General features: G+C 61.1%; 3 protein-coding genes across 4 annotated transcripts in view; 2 read left to right on the top strand and 1 right to left on the bottom strand.

Moving 5' to 3' along the window:
- Positions 1–156: 156 nt before the first annotated feature.
- LOC130572808 (C-X-C chemokine receptor type 2-like) lies at positions 157–3,429 on the top strand. 2 transcript variants are annotated; one of them, XM_057364749.1, is made up of 2 exons: positions 157–364; positions 2,050–3,429. In XM_057364749.1, exon 2 carries the CDS (start codon positions 2,055–2,057, stop codon positions 3,129–3,131), a length of 1,077 nt encoding a protein of 358 aa, XP_057220732.1. In that variant the 5' UTR covers positions 157–364; positions 2,050–2,054; the 3' UTR covers positions 3,132–3,429. The 2 variants fall into 2 exon arrangements, with proteins under 2 accessions (XP_057220732.1, XP_057220731.1); XM_057364748.1 differs by lacking the exon at positions 157–364 and having other exon boundaries at positions 1,952–3,429.
- Positions 3,430–4,510: 1,081 nt separating this feature from the next.
- Positions 4,511–11,027, bottom strand: RUFY4 (RUN and FYVE domain containing 4). Its single transcript, XM_057364746.1, has 11 exons — positions 10,776–11,027; positions 9,783–9,844; positions 8,945–9,051; positions 8,464–8,589; positions 8,084–8,190; positions 7,796–7,939; positions 6,055–7,135; positions 5,873–5,979; positions 5,109–5,255; positions 4,864–4,995; positions 4,511–4,786 (listed from the first exon to the last, which is right to left on the bottom strand). The coding sequence occupies exons 2-11, from the start codon at positions 9,826–9,828 to the stop codon at positions 4,684–4,686; spliced, it is 2,100 nt and encodes a 699-aa protein (XP_057220729.1). The 5' UTR covers positions 9,829–9,844; positions 10,776–11,027; the 3' UTR covers positions 4,511–4,683.
- A 2,556-nt stretch (positions 11,028–13,583) lies between these two features.
- The window catches only part of TNS1 (tensin 1), a 66,129-nt gene continuing 65,519 nt past the window's right edge, over positions 13,584–14,193 (top strand). Inside the window, exon 1 of the mRNA XM_057364795.1 lies at positions 13,584–13,793. Coding sequence (XP_057220778.1) covers positions 13,698–13,793 — 96 coding nt within the window. The 5' untranslated portion in view covers positions 13,584–13,697. The remainder of the gene's footprint in view (positions 13,794–14,193) is intronic.

Raw genomic sequence — 14,193 nt, 5'->3', positions numbered from 1 at the left:
AGGGGGCTGTGAGCTTCCCTGACCCCGTGAAAGACATCTGGGGGGACCAAGGAAGGGTCCCTGTGGCTGCCACTTCCTCTTCATGCTGGGAGAAGATTTTGCAACATTTCCTCCCCGGGCAGTATAAAGTGGGCGTCWTAGGAGGAAAAGGGCTCTGGGAGGCGACACAGCAGCAGGCGCAGGTGAGGGATCCTCCGGCTGGACCCTTGGGGCTGGTGCTGCCCTGCATTCCGTCACACTTCGTGCTGGAGCCCCTTGGGGGTGATATCTGGATTTAAACCCGTGCCTGTGTGCTTCCCAGTGAGAAACAGCTTGGGATCAGGAGAAGACCGCAGATTTGAGGGGACTGTGACAGCAGCAAGCRGTGAGTCCTGGGGTGCTCCACTGGAGATTGTGGCTTTCCTTGGGCTTTGACAGCCCCCACATCACCATCTGAGCCTCTTCCCATGTGGGCTGGGGTGGGCTGCTCCAGCTGCCCAAGAGGCTTCTTGGTGCAAGGGTAGAGGGACGTGGTGGGTGGGGGCAGCCAGGGCACAGCTGAGGGCTCATCCGGGTTGCAAACCCTCCGTAGTCCCCGGGGATATCAGCCTTGGGTGCTGCGGGGAAAAAGTGCCTGCTCCCATTTCCTTGCACAGCAATGTGCTGGGAGGATGCTTCCCCATGGCATAGCCCTCCTTCCTCCCCACTGGGAGCCCCAGRGCCACCCCATTGTCCCCCAGCCCTTCCAGGGTCGGGAGGGGAAATGGGGTGCTGCTTGTTCCCCCAGCTGGGCCGGCTGTGGGGTATCTGTGCTTGGCATACCCGGGCAATACCCGGTTCCTGAGGAACCACTGGAACTTTGGAGTGGGGAGGCAGAAAGAAGCAGCCAGAAATAGACAGAGGGGAAGCACTGGCATCAGGCTCTGCCCAGTGCCCCACTTGGGAGGGCATTCCCCCATGGCAGTATCCCTGGCTGCGGTCCTCCGGGATGCTGATGCCTGAGCATCCCAGCATCACTACCCTGGGATCACCACCCCAGGATTACTGTCCCTGGATCAYTGCAAGAGCAGGGACAGCAGACCCAGGGAGGGGTTTTTCTGGGCAGCAACACCAGTCCAGCTGCAGCAGRGAATTCCCATCAGGCAAAAGGGGAAAATTGGTCCCAGGGATGCTCTGGGTYCAAACAGGGCCAAGTCGGGGCCGGGGACCCCACAGCACTGGAGGACTCAGCACCCCAGCAGTCCTGGCATCTCCAAGCCCTGGGGGGGGTTTGGGGCTCGGTAATGGGGCAGAGGGGTGAAACTAGAGTGAAACAAGAGTCCAGATCCATCSTGGGAGAAGGCTGAAAGCCAGTGGTCTTTGGAGAGGCAGGAACAGAGCAAGCTCACCATCTCCTATATRTGAGGAGACAGGAAGAGCGGCTGTCACCTGTGATTTCCCCATCGAGGCCGAGCACAGGGGGCATAGAAATGCCCGGCAGTGCCCAGCTGAGCAACAGGAAAACCAGAGATGTAATATTTCCAAAGCTGMCTGCAAAGTGTGACATATCTTTCTGTCCGGGGCTTGAAACCACTCCCTCAGGAGCAAGGCCAGGAGGGGGAAGAAGTGCACAAAAACACCTTCTGACGTTCTTGAGTGCTGCCTGCCCTAAGCACCGTGACTGCCACCTCACTGCTGGCTGAAGTGGCAGGAGGAGCAGCTCCAGCAGCAGCGCTTGAGGGGGTGGAGAGGCTGGTGATAGGGAAGCCCCTCAACATGAGAAAAGGTGATCAGTCTGTGGGAGAGCCCCTTCTTCCACAGGAATAATGGAAGGGACAGGACTGGGGACAAGTGGAGGAGAGTGAGGCAGGCAGGAGGTGTTTTACAAGGGGGCATACGAGGAACAGTGTTCCCCTGCAGCACTGGCCATTACCGGGCACAGTGTGGATACAGTGGAATGATGAAGGAAGCTGCTCACTGGCTGTAAGGGGACCTGGGGGACAATGGAGATGCCAGAGGACCCAGAGATCCTGTCTCCCCTGGCCCACACCACTCTGCCACCCCACACTCATGCCATTTTGTGCTTCGCAGGCAAAATGGAGTCCTTATCCTACAGTGGGGATTTCTCCAACATCTTCTACCTTTACAACTACACCTATGACTCCAGCACAGCCATTCCTGACACTGCTATCCTATCCGCTCCGTGCCGTCCTGAAAGCTCTGCCCTCAACAAGTACCTGGTGGTGATGATCTACTGCCTTGTCTTCATCCTCAGTGTGGTGGGGAATGGGCTGGTGGTGCTGGTGGTGACCTCCAGCCACACCAGCCGCTCCGTCACCGATGTCTACCTGCTCAACCTGGCTGTGGCAGACCTGCTCTTCGCTTTCAGCCTGCCGCTCTGGGCTGCCTACCGAGCCCATGAGTGGGTCTTTGGCACCGTGATGTGCAAAGCCATTTCGGTGCTGCAGGAAGCCAACTTCTACAGCGGTATCCTTCTGCTGGCCTGCATTAGCGTGGACCGCTACCTGGCCATTGTCTACGCCACACGGGCTGCCACTGAGAAGAGGCACTGGGTGAAGTTTGTCTGCTTGGGCATCTGGGTCTTCTCCCTGCTGCTCTCCCTGCCCGTGCTGCTCTTCCGAGAGGCTTTCCGCTCACCCAACAATGGCACTGTGTGCTACGAGCGCATCAGCGAAGAGGACACGACCAAGTGGCGGATGGTGCTGCGGATCCTGCCGCAGACCTTTGGCTTTGCCTTGCCCCTCCTGGTGATGCTCTTCTGCTATGGTGTCACCATCCACACCCTCCTGCAGACAAAGAATGCTCAGAAGCAGCGGGCCATGAAGGTCATCTTCGCTGTGGTGCTGGTCTTCCTCATCTGCTGGCTGCCCTACAACATCACGCTGGTGAGCGACACCCTCATGAGGACGAAGGCCATTGCTGAGACCTGTGACAGGAGGAACCGCATCGACACAGCCCTCTCTGTCACACAAATCCTGGGCTTTTCCCACAGCTGCATCAACCCCATCATCTATGCCTTCATCGGTCAAAAGTTTCGCAACAGCTTCCTCAAGATCCTGGCACAGCGTGGGCTGATCAGCAAGGATGCTGTTGCCCGCTATGGCCGCACCTCCTATGCCTCCACCTCTGGCAATACATCCACCACCCTCTGAGCCTTTCTGGAACCCAGTCCTTGTGGCTCCCCACAGGTCCCAGCACCCCACACACCTCAGCATCCTCATCCAGCCCCCTGGAATGCASGTGGTGATGCCATGGGGATGGGCAGGGCCACCACTGGATGCTGGACCCAGCTGGAAGGGGAATTGGGTGGCAAGGTGGTAAGATCCATTGCCAGGGGAGTGATGTCAAGTGTTGCCCACCGTTCCCTCTCTTTGGGACAAAGCCTGTGACCCTGGGAATTCTGTGAGCCTGCTGTGGGGATTGTTTTTACCTGATGACTATCCATCAATAAAGGAGTTGGTGGGTTGGTCAGCCATGTCTGGCTCCTCTTTGCCATGGGAAKGCAGATGGCAGGACAGAGCCGGGGCACATCTCTGGGGACAGTGCCAAAACGGTGGTGCCAGCTGAACCTGTCACAGTGTGGGTAACCCTGCTCCCAGAACAGGGTTCARCATTCTGTGCATCCCCACAGGGGTCCCAAGCCCAGGTTTTGCTTCCTGCAGCTCCCCAGACAGGTCCTGGCACTTCCCTGGTACAGAGGGAATTCCATGTGGAGTTTATCCCACCTGGGGATGACATCATTCCCTTCCCAATCCCAGAGCAAATCACTGAAAGATCCCTGAGCAGCCCCTCACACTGAGCAGCCCTGTGACCCTTGCCTGAAGGTGCCAGCAACCCGGGCACCCCCACTCCCCCTCAACACCACGGTGTCAGGACAGTGTTGTGCAAACGCTGGGAACCTGTCCCTTACACAACCGGGATGTTTCCGCCCCAGCTTGGGCAACTGGGGCTGACACTTGACTTGGGTCGAAGAGCTGAAGAAGGGACTGTGACCCTGCTGGGGACTCTCCTGCCACTCTGTGTGCCAGGCCTCAGGATGTGTACCCCAGCACTCCTCAGCATCTCTCACTGGGGTCCCAATACTGCTCCTCACTGACCTTGATCCAGCTTCCCAGGGGTCCATAACCATGGGGGCCTCAGTGGGTGTCACCCACGTGCTGGCTCATGGGTGATTATGGGGGTTCCCCAGCACCCAGGTGTTAACCTGGGAACTCAGGGCTGAGCAGGGTTAGTGGGGTTGCTCAGCAGGGTTAGTGGGGTTGCTGAGCAAGGACAGCCCATCTCCTTTGCATCTGAGAAACCTCTTGCCCAAGTGGTTCCTTGCAGCAGGGTAGGAAGCCAGGGTGTTGGCCAAGACCTGTCTACCCTCCCCACTGTGGGATGGTGCAGGCAATGGCTCATCCTGGCTGCAGCTGGAACACCTTTTTTGGGGATGATTTCCCTCCAGCAGGACTTGAACATGCCCRCACCAGCCTGGGTGTCAGTCTGGCAGTGACCGACAGATGACACGGAAACCACAGGGGTAGCAGAAACGAGTAGTTTTCCTCTTTGTGGACCAGCCCAAAAAAGACACATCTCAAACCCGAAATGCTTGGCAGCAGGACCTGCATGCAGGCCCTGGATACCCGGGTCCCCAGTAAGTCTGAGAGGAGGCAGCCAGGGCAGGAGGTGTCCCAGACACGCTGCCAGGGCTGCCGTCCCCGCTCACGTAGCCTGCGGGTGCCTTTGCTGGTGGCAAATCAAGCAGCAGCGGCCGTGCTTACCCATGTCCACGGAGCACGTGTGGCACACCCTGCCCCGGCACAGCCTGCTGGAAGAGCAGGCGGTGAGAGCTGAGCCATCCCTGCGCTGTGCCAGTGCCACCCCATCACCCCCAGAGCCCACCTGCACTTGTACCGCCGGGAGAGGAGGCGGAAATCCTTGTGGCAGCGGACACACAACCCTGGGTCGCGGGGCACCGCACTGGGCACCGGGGTGTCAATGCCCTCTGTCTTCTGCCACAGGGCATCCTTCTCCCTGCGGGAGGGAGGGGTGGGGTCAGCCCTGGATTAGCCTGGGCTCTGGTGCCCTCCTCTGGGCAATGGGGCTTGGGTCCCCTTGGCCTTGCGCGGAATCYGCGGGGCTCTCACCGCAGCAGCTCCAGCAGCCGCTCCTTCATGTCGCGGATGAGCTCCTGCTGCCGTGCCTGCTCGGCGCCGCGCGTGGCTTCCCTTTCCAGCGCCTCCCGCTGCGCCCGCTGCAGCGCCGCTGCCCAGCGCTCCCCGTCCTGCCGGGCTCTGCCGCGGGGCAGTGGCGACATGGTGTCCCTGTCCCTCAGCTGCTCGTCTCTCCACCCTCCAAGCGTGCGGATAAACCTCCCGCCGCTGGTTTTATCCCTCCCTCCCTCATTTCCTCCCTCCCTCGCTCTCTCCCTTCTTTTCTCTGCTGTTGCCCATCCATTCTCAAGCTCTCTACCCATCCCCACAGCCACCTTGCCATCTGACACCCATCCATTTCCCGGCTTTTCATCCATTCTTCTCCACACCCGTACCACTGGCCTTCTGCCAGCCCCCCCCCCACCCCCATCCATCGACTCACCCCAAATTCATCCTTCTGTCTCTCCATCCACTGTCCCATCTCCATCCATTCATTCTCAATTAATCCCTCCTTCCCTCCCTCTGCCTACTAACCCATCCCTCCTCCCTGCTATCTCTCCTACCTATCAGTCCCAAATTGACCCCTCCCTCTGACATCCTTCCCTCCCTCTCTCCCTCCCTCTGCCAATCCCCAGCTGCCCCTCGGCTGTGTCCAAGCAGGACATCACTGGGGGTCCCAGGGGAAATCATGTGGCACGTGGAGATAGAAGGTCCCACTGTGGGTTGGTGGGTGGTGGAAATAGGGCCCCCTGCCCAACCTGCTGAGCTCCTCCTGCAGCCGTGCCACCTCCTGCTGCTGGGCCTGGAGCTGCTGCCGGCTCTGCCAGGTCTCCTCCCGCGCTGTGGTGGCCAGGCTGGCCAAGCGCTGTGGAGAGTGGAGGCTCAATCCTGGACCCCAAACTCCCACCACACCATGGCATCCCCTTAGTCTTGCCCGTACCATGGCCATACTGGTGACTGTGCTGGGCTCCCCCTTCGCCTGGAGGTCTGGTGGGGGCTCCTGGGGACCACAGGCAAGCTCCAGTGCTCGCTGCAGGACCTCCTCCACGGCAGCCACCTCATTTGAGGTATGAGCATCTTCCAGCATGTTTGTCCGTCCTGCTGCCACCAGCGCTGCCTGGCATTCCTGCAGGTGCGAGGTCAGCACTGCCACCTCTGCCAGCACCCTGGCCAGCTGGGCACCCCGCTCCTCTGCCACCTCTTGCCAGCCCCGTGCCTCCTCCTGTGCCCGTGCCAGCGCCTCTGAGTCCCCTGCTGCCACCGCTGCTTCCAGTGCCCGCTCCAGGAAGGTGTTGGTTTCCCGCAGTGCCTCAGCCTCCTGTGCCCACAGCTGGGCACTCCGGACACTGCCCTCCTCCCGCTGCTGGTGCCGCAGTTCTGTCCGTGCCAGCTGCGCTGCCAGTGCCCGTGCTGCCACCTCACGCTGATCCAGCTCGGCCCTCAGCTGGGTCACCAGAGCCTGCAGGGACGCCTCTGTCCCAGCTGGCTGCCTGGTGGGCATCAGTGACAGGGAGTCCGGCATGCACCTTGTGCCAGTGGGCAGTGGGGACATGCCAGGCTCCCCAGCACCATCAGGTTGGGGTGCTTTGCCAGCACCATGTGCATCCTCCAGTTCCTCTATATCCATGTCCTTCATCTCCTTCTTATCCCTCTCCAAATCCTCACCCTTCTCTTCCAAACCCTCCTCCACGTCCTTCTCCACGTCCACTTCCACATCCTCCACCTGCACCTCCTCTGTATCCTCATCATAATACTTCTTCCCCTCCTCTTCATCCTCCTCTTCCATGTCCTTCTTCACCTCCACATCCGGCACAACCCCCTCCGTGTCATCCATCTCCACACTCCCTGCCTGCAGGGTGGCCAAAGCAGGTGGGCACGGCTTGGCTGGTGTCCCATGGGGTGCCACAGTGGGATGGGCAATGCCCTCAGACCATCCATGTGCTCCAGTGCCGGTACTGTCTGTCTGCAGGGCTGTTTTTGCTGGGCTGCTCCTGATCMCTGGGCCGGGCCGTACCAGTGTCCTAGAGGGGACACAGGGCTCAGGACCACCCCCAAGGTGAACAGGGCATCATCACCATCCACTTGGGCTCCCTGAATACAGCCCACCTTTAGGGATTTAGAGGGCGGCAGGGCAGAGGATCAGGGATGTTGGTGACACCAGCCTGAGCACCCACAGAGCAGGTGGCACTCAGTGACCCCTGTGGTGACTACGAGGGAGCACTGAGAGCTGCCTGTGTGCTTGTGGCAGTGTGTGCACATGACCTTGTGAGCAGCAGAACAGGTGTGAGCGTGCCAGAACAGCTGCACCACGAATGCCCCCCTACAAGTGTGCCCACAGCAAGGGTGTGCAAACACACACATGTCCCCGTGTGCCAGATGGGGACTTGTTTGTCATGGTGCTGCAGCAGGGATACCCTTGGCAGAGGATGGCTCTGTGTGTGTGTACGCATGCATGTGGCGTGTTTGCAGGCACAGGCACCATGGGCATCCTGGTGCCAGTGATTGTGCCCTCCTGGGGTCACATATGGAGAGCTGGCACATTTGGGGTGCCGTGTGGGGTCCAGGACAGTGGGGCAATGCCCACGTGCTTCTCTGCGATGCTGAGCCCCAGGTGCCTCTGATGCCCCTGACACCTGCAGTGCTGCCCATGCCCCTGGTGCCCCCAGTGTCCCCAGGCTCACTCAGAGAACATGGGCCAGGCGGTGTCCAGGTCGTCCCTGCGCAGGGCCAGATGGAAGGTGACACAGTCCAGCTCATAGAGGCTGCCCAGGATCTCTGCCCGCCGTTGGGGGCACAGGAAGGGGCTGCGGGCGTAGTACCATTCACTGCAACCACAAAACAGGCTCATGCATCCTCTGTGGCCTGGACAGGCATAGAGGGATGCATAGAGGTCACCTCTGCTGAACGGGTGCTGCAGGGGACTGCCCACCCTGGCCATGAGCATCCCCTCACTGTGCCCCTGCTCTCACCAGAGGCTCTCAGGGTCGAGGAGGCAGAGCTGYAGGGACTCTGCCAGCTGCCGGTGCACCAGGCAGTAACGCAGAAAGGCTCGGCCCCTGCCCACAGGGGTCTTCAGCTGTGGGGGAGAGTGGGTTATCAACCCGTGTCACTCCAGCCTGTGCTTCCCACACCTTCCCCTCTGCCCATGCCGGGGGAAAGAGGGTCACCGGGGCCAGGGCTGGGGTGCACTGGGGATCCCAGTGGGGAGAAAACTCTTTCTAGCACCCGGGGGTGAACCCTTGGTGCCCAAGYGAGTGTGTGCCTGTGCACAAGTGCATGTGCACCCACAAGCAAGCAAAARCCCGTGTGCATGCACAAACACCCAGGCATCTCTCCAGCACATGCCCACCTTGTCCAGGGAGGTGACGAAGAGAATGCCTTTGTGMTCCTGCCGGTACCGTGCTAGGCCCTGGCACAAGAAGTCCCAGTAGTCCTTGCGCTGCCCAAAGAAGCTCCTCTTCTCCTTGAGGTCAAACTGGCAGAGGTACAACTAAGACCTTGTCATCTGGGGCTGTCCCCTGTCCCCTCGGCCTGTCCCCTGTGGGGCTGAGATACAGCCAGCTCCCACAGCAGGGTTGGTCTAGGTGTCCCTGGCGGTGCTCTCTTCATTGGCWCTGTGCCTCAATTTCCCTTTTGCAGCGCATGCAATTACACGTGTGGACAAGGAAGAGCCTGGTCCAGGTGGCTGGGGATCCCCAGGACCAGACAATGTTGGCTGGGGTTACCCCACACCCAGAATAGTTAACACAGGGTCCCCTCTGCTCTCACCTGTGCCTAAGGGGAAACTGAGGCAGGGAAAGGGAGCGGCAGGGACCGAGGAGCAGCACTACCTGGAGGAGGAACTCTAGCTGGGCACAGAGGCTGTGCAGCTCCCGGCTCCCGTCCGTCACTGGCAGGTTCTGCTTCTGGTAGCTGTGATTCAGCTCAGCCACGGTCTCTGTGGGATGGCAGGGCTGAGCTGGCACGCCATTCTCTCCTATCCTTTCCCTCTCCCCACTGCCTCACAGCTCCTGGCCTCGGGGATTTTTGGTGGTAGGTAAAATCATAGAATCTAAATTGGAAAAGACCTCCAAGATTGAGTCCAGTTATTATCCCAGCACTTCCAGATCCACCATTTAACCATGTATCCCAATGCCACATGTACACGTCTTTACCTCCATTGGCAGTGACTCCACTAGCTCCCTGGGTAGTCTGTTCCAATGCTTGATAAACATTTCCATGAAGAAWTTTTTCCTAATACCCAATCCAAACCTCTCCTGGCACAACTCGAGGCCATTTCCTCTTTTCTCAACCCTTGTAACTGGAGAGAAGAGACTGACCCCCTCCTGGCTACAACCTCATTTCAGGTAGTTGTAGAGAGGGATAAGGTCCCCCCTGAGCCTCCTTTTCTTCAAAGAGAAAGAGGAACCTGCCCTGGGATGAAGGAGAGGAGCAGGGGGAACAAGGAGCACAGCCACCTCCTAGGCACTGCTGGTTCCCAGGGGCTGGCAGCGAGGATGGGAGCAGGCAGCAGGGGAAGGGTTGGCGCTGGGATTTTCTGGAGCACCCCTGGCAGTGACACCCACCCCCCACYGCCCATGGCTTGGGTGCAAGGAGGGAGCTGGCACGGCCAGGGTGAGATGGGCCATGCAGGGAACACGCTGGCAGAAGACTGTTTGGCACACTTACTCTGCAGGTCCTTGATGACACGGTTGAGCTCCCCTTCCCCTGCCATGGCTGTTCACAGGGATCTGCAGAGGGAGGGGCAGAGATGAGAGGCTCTAGGCAGGCTCCTCTGGCACCCCCAAACTCTCTGTCCCAGAAAGAAGGTCTGCTCCTCCAGCTCTACCCCAGAACTGCCTGCTGTTAAGGTGAGAGGGGGTAGGTTTAGACACCCCCTTGCCCTTCCCATGTCCCCCCACTACATGGAGCAGAGTGGATGGGGTGGACAAAGGTGTCCCATCCTGCAACCCCTTAATTGTCCACGTGCCCTGCCCCTAAATGTCCTCAGCCGCTGCTCCCATTCCTTGGGGAGTTCCTGGGGCTGAGCCCACCCTATCCCTAGTGTGTCCCTGTCCTTATCCTTGTCCCTCTTCCCCAGGATTCAGGGTGTGGGTTTGGCACAGGGGAAGTGCTGCTTTTGCTTCTGCTCTCGCTTCCCTCACTCACATCACGAACAATGCGGGGGGTCCTGGGTGGTTGAGCAAGGGGGGCACAGCGCCCCTGACACGCAGCCCCTCTAAGCTGAGCTCCCTAGGCAGAACCCTCTGGCACAGCATGCTCCCTGCGGGGCTGGCACGGGGTTCAGGTGAGCTGTGGGCATGAGGCCACAGGGCACAGTGCAGCGGAGTGATTTTGGGGTGGGTGGCAGCTTGGGGACAGGGTGAGGGAAATAGCCCATGGAGGTGGCAGGTCTGTGACTTGTCACTGCTGCTGGTGTCTGGCTGGTGTATGGGAGCATGGGGGTGTGCCCGGCAGGGTGCTCACAGGAGTGGGTGAACAAGAGCACCCAAGTGTGCCCATGTCCTGTGCCCTCTACCATGGCAGAGTGGGAGAGGCAGGACACAGGTCTCGGGATGCCTGCGTTCCCATCCCAGTGCCCTTGAAAGACCTTGGATGAGCTATCTTTGTATCCAACCCCTACTCATACCTCAGTTTCCCCTGAGAAGAGAAGCCCCTTACCTGTGTCCAGGAGCTGTGGGATGCCCCGAGGCGGTTGCTGAGTGCTGGGGGTGCGCTGGCATGTCCCTATGCCCACGCTGTGCCTGCCCGCTTCTCGTTTTGTACCTTGGGCAGGAGGAAGTGTGGGAGGTCGGTGGGGCTGCAGAAGCCACAGCCTGCCCGGCCCACATCACATCAGGCACTGCAGCTTAGCCCCCAGCACCCGACTCCCTGGTTTGGGGGATGCCAGTATTGGGGAAAGGGTCAGCAAGGCTGGTCCCCCCCATGCATCTTCTGCAGGGGCAGAGGAAAGACTGTCAGTCCCATGAGAATGGAAATTAGGAATATTTTGAAGAACCTCCCCAAAGKTTTTGTGGAGGGGGTCCAGGACTCATCCTAAGCTAGAAGCAGCCAGCAGCAGCTCCTGGCACAGAGCCCACCCCCATGCACAACAGGCCCTGGGCACAGAGACCCCCTGCAGCCCCCCTAGCAAGGACTACAACCCTCCCAAGGCAGCTGCCCTCCACATGGGGACTATACCCAGAGCCAGTGTGTAAACTCTTCCCAGAGCATTCTGGACAAGGCTCCCTCTTGTTAGGGAGCCCCCAACCCAGCAGTGCCCCATAGCCACTGTGCCTGGCCCTCTGTACTGTCAGCAGGCCAGCCCTGTGCTGCAGGCTCCTTCTGGACTGGGGACTAAACAACCCCTGTGGGGTTGCTGTCAGAGGTGACGCCAGCCCATCCCGCCAGTCGGGGCAGGGGGACCCAMTGCCATCCCACTCCCCACTACCATCCTGGTGGATGCCCACAGTGATGCCCATATCCCAGCCCCTGCCATGGCCCTCACGGTAGCACACGCTGCCCCTACCTGTGCCACTTGGGTGTCTTGGGGGGCACCCACGTCCCCCCGGCCAGGCCTCGCTCGGCACCAAAGCGAAAGTAGGAAGTGATGCTGAGTGGGAGCCTGGGCCTCCCAGCACCCTCCTGGCTGCTGGGTGGGTGTTGGCCTTTGGGGTGCTGCCGAGCAGTTGGGGAGCATTGRAAAGCCAGTGGCAGTACTCAGGGTGACCCCAGCCCCCTCGGCACCCTGGTGGCACTGTGTGACCCCAGCACTGTGTGGCAATGTGGATGTGGGGCACAACAATAGGGCACAGCACCCCATATCAGATAGGGGCGTGGGCACGGTGTAGGGGGGTGTTGGAGCATCAGCCCACGGTGCTGGGGTCATGTGTGCATGTGCATGCGTGTGCAGGCATGTGTGTGATTGCACGTGTGTGCAGGCTGTGCAAGTGTGGCTGTGTGGGTGCGTGTGTGGGTGCAAGGTGTGTACGAGTGGCTGAGAGGGCACTGTGTGCCCTTCATTGCACCCACCACGTGCCCCGTGCCAGGCATCTCCCGGGCAGGACCCCAACACCTGCGGGGGGATGTGCCCCTGCCCGCCGTGCCACTGCGGCGCCTGGCAGCGGGGTCCCGGTCCCGCCCCAGCCAAGGGCCAGGGCGGGGATGCCGCGGGCTGGGGGGCACAGAAGATGCTCACCCATCCTTGGCGTGGGTGCAATTCAATTAACGAGGCCTGGCCCTGGTTCAGAGCAGCCAATAAAGCTAATGGCCCCGCACAGGCCTGGCTCTGCCCGCYGGAGGGGGGGCCGGGGGCCATCTGCTAATTAAATGGGGGTGGGGGGACCGTGGAGCCAGCAGTGATGTCACCTCCCTGAGGCTCGGTATGGGGGGGCCGTACCCTGGCTCCCTCCCCCGCCAGGCCTCTGCCACCCCCAGGGTGCCAGACAAGGTGTGGGGGACAGCCGTGAAGTGTGGGTGACCACCCAAACGCCCCGCACCCCACTCTGAAGCTGCTGCTTGTTAGGAGCCTTCTCAAGGCAAATGCAATTAGTGCCCATGCCTGGCATGGCCGCTGCCCACGCTCAGCATCAGCAGCTGCCCCGTGGGGATGGGTCCTTGCCCGGTACCAGCACGGCACCATGGCAGCATCCGGGGTGCTGCTGCCTGCTCCTCTTGGCACTCTCCCGATGGGTGAATGGGGGATGTGGGGTGCCCAGTGGGGTGCACCCTGCTACTCTGTTCCCGTCCTGTGCAAGCCCCATGGTGACGGTTTTAAGCTGTCCTGCAGTGAGAGGTTCCCCCTGGTAATTCTGTGCCCACAGCACGCTGCATCCAGGGAGGCTTTGCGGAGGGGTCCCCACTGGAASAGGACTGGGTGGGGAGTCCGTGATTGTGTCCTCAGGCTCCTGGGAAGAGGAGAAGCTTGGTGGGGTACAAGGAGGACTGGCAGAGGGGGAGGCAAGTACCCCCTGCCCGTGCGCACGCACAGCCATTTAGGGCTCGGGGTGGGCAGGGGGTACTGTAAGGAAACTGAGGCAGGGTTGGGGCGAGGGTCGCGGATTGAGCTGCCATCGAAYCCACGGTGTTTGACCTCCTGCACCCCCAAACCTGACGGCGCTGGAGCGGGGGACCCTGTTAAGGTCTGACATCCACCCCAGGGGATGCCGTGCCCGGAGGACAGGCGGGTGAGCGCCGGGGGTGCCGAGCTCCGAGCCCCGTGTGCGGGAGGAGGAGAAGGAGGAGGAGGAGGAGAAGAAGGAGGAGGGGGAGGAGGGGGAGCGTGTCGGAGCTGGCTCGCACCCAAGCACTGCAGGACAGGGGCGGGCACGGTGCTCCCTGCCTGGCTGCCAGCGCGCAGGCGACGCTGGGGGACCGGCGGGGGGGACAGGGCCCGGTGGGACCGCAGCCCCCCAGCACATCATTGTCGCACGGCCCCGTGCCCGCGGCCGGGCACTTCGGGGGCACTGCCCAGGCACAGGAGCTTGTTGCGGCCGGCGCCGCGGGGGGGACACGGCTGGGTTCGGCCGCCCCTCCGAGCGTGCACTGGGCAGGGGTCGGCCCCTGCACCCTCCCCCCGCCGGGTGAGCCCCGGGCAGGGGCACCATGACCCGGCTGAGCTGGTGCTTTGCCACCTTGGTTGGCTGGGGGAAGTCCTTGGTGTCCTGCCTCCTGCCCCTCCGCGCCCGCCGCCGCCGGGAGGTAAGCGGGCATCGCCGGGCWCGGCGTTAGGGTTAGGGGCTGCGGGGGACACGGAGCGGGGGGGACTCCGGGGGTGCGGGGAGTGGGGGTATGGGCTACCGCTGGCCCTGTCTGTTCCGGGCAGCTGGGGGTTAAACCCTGCGTATGCATGCCAGGGTGCAGGGCATGTCCTTTGTCCCTCCTTTTGCCCCTCCACAGCGTTTCACTGTCACCCTTTCTTCCCACATCCGAGGACCCCTGCAGTGCCTGACTGGAGAGGATCTGCTGTACAGCCTTTCATTCAAAGGGATCTGCTAGGATCCCTGTGTCCTTAAAGAGAGACCGTAGAGCCAGGGGTGTCCCTGTGTCCTTACAGAACCCACARTGGGAGCACTGTGACCTGCATGAGGGAACCCCAGTG

Source organism: Malurus melanocephalus, unplaced genomic scaffold, assembly GCF_030028575.1.
Source record: "Malurus melanocephalus ecotype Western Australia unplaced genomic scaffold, MMel_1.1 scaffold_42, whole genome shotgun sequence".
Taxonomy (NCBI): domain Eukaryota; kingdom Metazoa; phylum Chordata; class Aves; order Passeriformes; family Maluridae; genus Malurus; species Malurus melanocephalus.
The sequence above is the reverse complement of the archived record's forward strand: the minus strand, read 5'-3'. Positions and strand labels throughout refer to the sequence as shown.